This window comes from Alexandromys fortis, unplaced genomic scaffold, assembly GCF_014885135.2.
Source record: "Alexandromys fortis isolate MF-2015 unplaced genomic scaffold, M_Fortis_MF-2015_v1.1 scaffold_63, whole genome shotgun sequence".
NCBI lineage: Eukaryota > Metazoa > Chordata > Mammalia > Rodentia > Cricetidae > Alexandromys > Alexandromys fortis.
In genome coordinates this window covers 7,657,195-7,664,075 of record NW_026067953.1, presented here as the reverse complement: position 1 = coordinate 7,664,075, position 6,881 = coordinate 7,657,195, and the positions used below count along the sequence as shown (strand labels likewise).

At 47.7% G+C, this 6,881-nt stretch overlaps 1 protein-coding gene across 1 annotated transcript in view; it reads right to left on the bottom strand.

Moving 5' to 3' along the window:
• Positions 1-302: 302 nt before the first annotated feature.
• Positions 303-6,881, bottom strand: part of Slc24a4 (solute carrier family 24 member 4) — a 139,478-nt gene continuing 132,899 nt past the window's right edge. The window contains exon 17 of the mRNA XM_050151462.1: positions 303-6,651. Coding sequence (XP_050007419.1) covers positions 6,499-6,651 — 153 coding nt within the window. The 3' untranslated portion in view covers positions 303-6,498. The remainder of the gene's footprint in view (positions 6,652-6,881) is intronic.

Sequence of the window (6,881 nt, the reverse complement as noted above, 5' to 3'; positions counted from 1 at the left end):
AGATGGTAACAACTAAGCTGAAGCCCTGTAAAGTGTGTGGTGGGACACAGTGTGTGAACCAGCCTCACTAGGAAAGGGTGCGGCCCCCTGGTCTAGGGGCACCACAAGCCCAACTTCATTATTTTCATTTCCAACCATTGTAATTAAAAGCTTCAACTTCTCATCCTTTTTTTTAAAGTTTATTTTTTCTCAGTATGCAAATAGGAATGGTTTCCAATGGCTGTTATTCCAGTGTAATTCTTTCGAAAAATCCAAAAATGCAAAACATGTCTGTGTCTATGGAAATGTGGATGGAAGGCCTATCAGGAGGGGGGCTTTGTGCTTGTTTGCTGTATTGTTGTGTCCAGGGTTTTGGTATAGTGCATCACAACACAGACTGCTAGGCATCTTAGAAAGGTTTAGCTTCATATTTTACTCTAGTTTGTTTTTCTTCACAGCAAAAGTAAGTCATGCCAGTGCTTAGGAACCAGTAATATCAATTCATTCAAATTTAATGACAGTTTATTAAACTAAGAATCTCATATCACAGAGCATTCACAGTGCAGGAGGTCACAGTTATTGAAAAAATAAATAGCGGCATAAATATATTTATTATTTACAGCTTTCCAACCCCTTGCTCCTGCTCTGCCTGCCAGAGAATGAACAAAGATGGCGCTGCTCAGCCCAGCATGCCATGGATGTCTTGCGAGCACTCAGTGGCATATGGACGGACTCAGAAGTTCTCGGGCTGGAGTGCTTTTAAGGAGGCTCTTTTAGGATTCAAGACTCCTCTGCCTTCATCTGCTGTGACCTGGTCAGGCGAGGCTGTTTTTGAGAAAAGGTCCAAATCCCCTGGGAAGACTGTGCCCAGCCTGGTCCTTGGCATGTTGGATGTTCTTGGCCATCTCATGCCCAGCTCGCTTGGCAGTCCCACCTCTGCCCCTGGATCTGGTGCAGCTGGCTGGCAGCCTTCTGTTGCCTCTGTGTAATCAGACATCAGGAAGGACTTTGGAGACACGGTGGGGAGGGCGCCCTTCCAGGAGAGAACGCTCTGAATGGCACATTCAGCCTCACCGACTAGCAGCCAACCCTCCACAGACTGGAGATTCCCAAAAGTCAGCCACAGTGGATCAGCCACGGCTTTGTCTGCCAGGTCCCCAAATGAGCTTGGTGCAGGTCAGGTGGAAGAAGCCTGAACGTAGTCACAGGGTCCACAGCTCAGAGGGGTAGTTGTTCAAAGTGAGGCGGGACACCCAGCAGCTAGAACCCCCAGCAGAGCACCCACTTCACTTAAAGGAGCAGAGTGACCCTGTCTAGGTCCCAGGCATGGTCAGAAGTAGGAAAGTCCTCCTACTGGAAGAGGACTGCGTGCTTCCTCTGGAGTGGACCGCAAAACTTCCCTGCAGGAAATTCTAGAGTGATAAAGGGTGAGTGTTGTCTTAGACAAAAGCTGATCACACCAAACCCCAAACCACATGGTCTCTTCTATTAATAGCTAAGAACAACAACAGATAAACTTGTTTTCTAAGGACGGAGCAGGGAAGGCCCAGGATCAAGGATTGTCTTGAACTCATGGATGGAAGAGTCACAAGTAGCATTGTGCCTGAGCAGCCACTGCTTGGCTTATGACAGTGCTGTGGGAAGAAATGTGGGTCATGCTGGCATCTATTCCTGGGTGTTTACAAGGAGGAGGCAAGCCCTGGCCCTGTCAGTGTAACGGACAGACAAGCCACCCAGCCACAGCCTTGCCCTTCACAGAAGGAGACTGTGTTCTCAATGCTTAGACCCTTCCCAGAGCCCCCAGGATGACACCAGGGCACTCTAGAGGAGATTGGATTTCAGCCCTGCTGAGGGGCGTGGAGGAAGCAATGCAACTTGGACAACTGGACAGGAAAGAGAGGGGGGTAGAAGAGCTTTAGAAGCACAGGGTAAAAGACGCCTCGGCAGGGAGCCCTGACTCCCTAGCAGTGCGTGCATGGGTACGTGGGTGGGCGTGGGTATCTGAGGAGTCAGCCGCATGGAAAGTGGAAGGCTATACTGCTAATGCTCCCCCACTATCCCCAGGGGGACCAAAGCTTCTAGATCACTCAGCTGGCTTCCCTAAAATGATCACCCTGCCTAGGGCTGGCAGAAGTGGAGAAACGTGCCCCATTTCCCATCTGCATGAAGGCATGCATTTGCTTGTACTCGGTGGCACTGTGACGAAGGGACATTGTCCCGAGTCCAGACATGAAGGAGGCTAGTACTCAGGTTGAGGCTGCTTTTATCAAAAAAAAAAAAAAAAAAGAAAAAAAAAACCATCAGCAGTGCCCAACGCACAGCCCTGGGGCACAGCAATTTGTAACCCTACTTAAAACATTAGGAGATTTGGGGGGGACACATATATATATACACATATGTGTATGTATATATCTGGGTATACGCTGTATATATTTGATAACATGACAGCGTGTATGTGAACTCTGTAGCTGATGCTGTGACTTCAGAGATGCCAACCATGGACCACTTTGCTGACTGTGCCCTGGGAACGTGCCTTTTAGGTATCTGTGCTCTGCAGCAAAGCAAAACCTCATGCAAGCGAGACTGGAAGAAGGCAGGCTGTGTTCACAGAGTCCCCTCTTCTGTGCCCTGTGGACAGAGACCACAAACGTCTCTCTCCTGTGGCCACAGAATTGACAGTGGGAAGAGTTGCCTAGAAAATAGGAAGGCCCCCTTCTCTAGACCAGTGCTTCTCAACCTTCCTATGGCTAATGGACCCTTTAGTGTGGCTCCTCATGTTGTGGGGACTCCCAACCATAAAATTATTTTCATTGCTACTTCATAACTGCAATCTTGCTACTGTTATGAATCACAATGTAAATATCTGTGTTTTCTGATGGTTTTAGGTGGCCCCTGTGAAAAGGTCATTTGACCCCCCAAAGGGGTTGAGATTCGCAGGTTGAGAACTGCTGTGCTAGACTTTGAGGAAGCCTAGTTGGGGTATGAGTTTTGAGGGGCTCATGAGATGTGACAAGCTGCAGAGACCAGAGAACCAAGGTGAAGTGGTCATACCTGGAGAAAGTCTACACGGGGACAAAGGGATCTGGGCTCAGGGAGACAGGGCCTTAGGTAGTCAACTGGTAGGAATCAGGACTTCTTGTCACTCAAGAGTTAATAGGAGAACATTTTCAAAAATTTCTAGAACTTTCTATGTACACGTCCTTGCATCTGAGCCATCCCAGGGCATGGATCCCCTCAGGATGTGTCCCGGATACATCTGGTCACTGCCCTAGAGAAGGACAACCCCTGTGGAGATTGTGTTGGGAGACATCAGAGCTTCTCTGGCAAGCATTTGAAACCTGGCTTATGGGTTCAGTCTCCTGGCAATTTTAACTCTAACCAGCAAGTTCTTTGTCCTGTAAGCCCCTACCTAGAGCGCAGCCATGTTTTCCATCCATTTACAAGGCTAACTTAGAAAGGAGGGAAAAGCAGGTGGCAAAGAGAGGCCCGAGCCTTCCCCCAGGGGCCCAGGCAGCGTTGGGATAGTGTGCAGGTGGACATAGTGCCCTGGTGGGTTCAAAGGTATGTACTACTCGCTGCTGATTTCCAGGGGAAGACAAGCCAAGGTGGACTAGAAGGCCACTGATCTCATATGGGACGAGAGCAGTACAACTTTACAGTCAAGGGAGTGAGGAGGCCACAGGAGTCCAGTGCTGTGTTGGACTCTCTCCTGCTTTACCAGGAGGAATGATCCAAACCCCTCCTGGTCCCCATTGTCTCTCTGTCCACAGGTTGCCCCACCTGTAAAGGATTCAGGGAGGAGAAAGGCTGGGAGAGAGACAGACATAATTGAACATAGAAATTTATGCTTGTTTTTCTGCCTCCAAAGAGACAAGAAGCTAAGTGTATTTTTTTTTAACTGTATTTCTTTTGAAGCAAAAATAATTACACCATGCTAACTTAACTTTAGGGATAAAATAAAGTAATTCTGTATAGCAATGGAAGCATGTTTTTTTTAAAGAAGGCCTATATTACCAAAATAAATATTTAAACACATGAGGAAAAAGTATTTGGTTAAAAACAGAGAAATTTTGACTTTCAGCCTGTGGTTTCCTAGACATGAGAGATGCCCAGAGCCTTTGAGATGCATCGGCACATTAAAGACCAGAGGCAACAGCCAGACGCGTGCTCTACATACTGAGAACACAGTTCTTCATTTCTAACTGCAGTTGTGAGACACTTTCCAGCTTCCAGCAGATTCTGAAGGAGGGGGAAGGCTGGGGTGTTCTCTGAAAGCCATACAAGGACCCAGAGGATCAAAACACAGTGCAGACCCGCAGAGGCTGTGGTTTGTGCTCTAACAACATCTAAGAAAGAGCATTTGGTCTTTTTTTTTTTTTTCAGGAAAAGCTAGGGACATTCAATAAGGGCAGGTATTAGAATATGATTTGGGAAACTTCTAGGTAAATTAAATATTCCATGGAGTCTTGGGCCAAGAACTAAGATTTATACATCTCCACTCAGGGCAGCGTCAGACTCACGCCACTGTGCCAGCCTGGCCAATCAGGGGTCCTAGCTAACTTGGGAGGGGTGATGGTTACCTTTGGCCCCAGCTTTGCTACATCCTGCAGCTAAACTAGATCTACTTGATGGCAATTGCTGATGAAATGAGAATAATCCAAGCTTACATTTTAGAGCAGTTAGGGGGCTCCAAGGGGAGACAGAAGCACTCAGAGCTAGCACGTGCCTGTGAAAGGGAGGTGTGTGTGTGTGTGTGTGTGTATGTGTGTGTGTGTGTGGTGTGTGTACACGAGCTACTAGGGCCTAGAGTAACTCTGAAGCCTCTTGCAGCTTGAGTTTATACTGAGGCGCACCTTCAGGCTCCTTCCCTCAGGTTTAACTATTCTTTTTAAGGGAAATTCTGCTGTCTCACTCTGAAGACCACTGAGCTTATCCAGACAGACAGAAAGCAAAGCCTGGACTCAGTTGAGCCTTCTAATACTGATGTGAACCTCGAATTGAAGGCTGGTAATGGGAGCGAGGTCTCATCATAGTTCTGCCTAAGGGAGCACAAGCCTGAATACTTCGTCCCCTGAAATGCAGAGAATATCACTACAGACTCCACCATGGGCCCAGAAGGACTCTGCTGCTGGATTTGCAGTGGCCACCAAGGTTAAAATCGCTAAAAACCCCTCTCTCATTACCCTGGGTCATCCCCATGCCTTCTACTGTGCAAAATAGCTCAGTATTCAAAGTGCATCAGACCTGATAGACTTTTGCAATAGAAACATTAAAAAAATAAAAACCTCACTATATAAAATTGATTTGTGCTTTCTCATTAGAATCCAGGAATGGTTTATAGTCGCGAATCTGTCACACAGAGATTTCAGAGCTACGAAGCAGTCAAGCATCGTTTTGTGTTTGCCTGTGTTTGGGTCCATCGCCCATCCCTGGCCTTGCCTGTGAAGTTGAAACACTTAGCTCTAAAACTTCTACAGTCCGTTTCTCATACTTGGCTTCAGCCAACCAGGACAGAGGGGTCTGTGGATGCTCTCTTGTCATTAACCATCACTTCTGCAACTGGGCATGGAAAAAACTGGGTCCTTCAGGGCGGTGTGGGAAGTAGAGCATTAACAGAGGAGTTGACAGGCCCGAAGGGGCGGTGCGTGGCATCCTAAGGTCTGAAATTGTCGCTGGGACCACATTCCCCACTGTGTCTCCGAGTTAGCACCCGTTTCTGTGTGGTCATCCACCTTTTTTTTCTGTATTCCAAACCAAATTGTCTTGGAGCCAGCACAAGATGACACACAAAAGGTTCATATTTTTTTTTTCTCCAAGGGTAACCGTTTTGGTCCCTGCCAATGATCCTTTTGTGGAATGATATTCTTCAAGTATGATGATCTATGTGATGTTTTATTTTTAATATTTCATTGCTCATCTTTTGAGTGTGTCAATAAAAAAGGGTAACAGTATTTGCTTGCTTTTCTCTCCTCTACTGGGAAATGATGTGTCCACGCTTCCTATTTTTTTTTCCTATAACTGCAGTGGTCTCAATCCCCTGCAGGTGAATGCTTTGTCTCTTCCAAGTTTCCAGTGTTCCCAGCAGAGCTGGATGCTCATGGTGACACACTCTGCCTTCTCTGGACCCAGAGGTGACACTTGCCAATCACAGTCCTACTATGCGCTCATCTAGGACACCTGTTCACTGACTGACTCAGTTCTGAGCCCATGGAACAGAAAGACACATGGCACACGGAAGTCCTGGCGACTAAAGTGTGCAAGAGAGAAGAGACACGATGTGTCCCCACAGTCGGCAGCCAAGAGAGTCTGTGGAGCTGCTCAAATAATGCCTGGCCCCTGCCATGCAGAAACAGATGCCCTGTGGCCGGGCCCATGACCAAAACCATGGTTGCCCTTCCTTCCAGCTCATGAAAGAATTGACAGCGGCTGCCAAGGCAGGAGAGACCTGTGTGGAGAAGGAGAGAGAGAAGATGCCAGCATCATGGTGGCCACAGCAGTTTCCCGGGCAACAGCTCGGCTTTAGTCGTCTTCTCGGCACATGGGCAAGTTGACGAAGGTAAAGACATTAAACTCTATCATTATGGAGAAGCACAGGAAGACAGCATAGAGGACCAGCACGTAGATGCCCAGCTTCCGGTCCAGGCGCCATTTGTTGAGGTGGATGCCAAGGACCTGGAAGGAGACAAGTGGAGAGCTAGGCTTGATGAGGCCGAGAGACCCAAAGGCCTTTTTTCACCAAACCTAACAGTGTAGACTCCAGATTTTATAAAATGTTCAAGACTCCAGTCTAGTTGAGACTAGACTCAGGTTGAATCTACAGTCGCCAGTCTCCCACACTGGCCCTCAGCTAGGACACAGGCTACTTCCTCACGGTATGACATGTCCTCACCATGGCCCTTCTT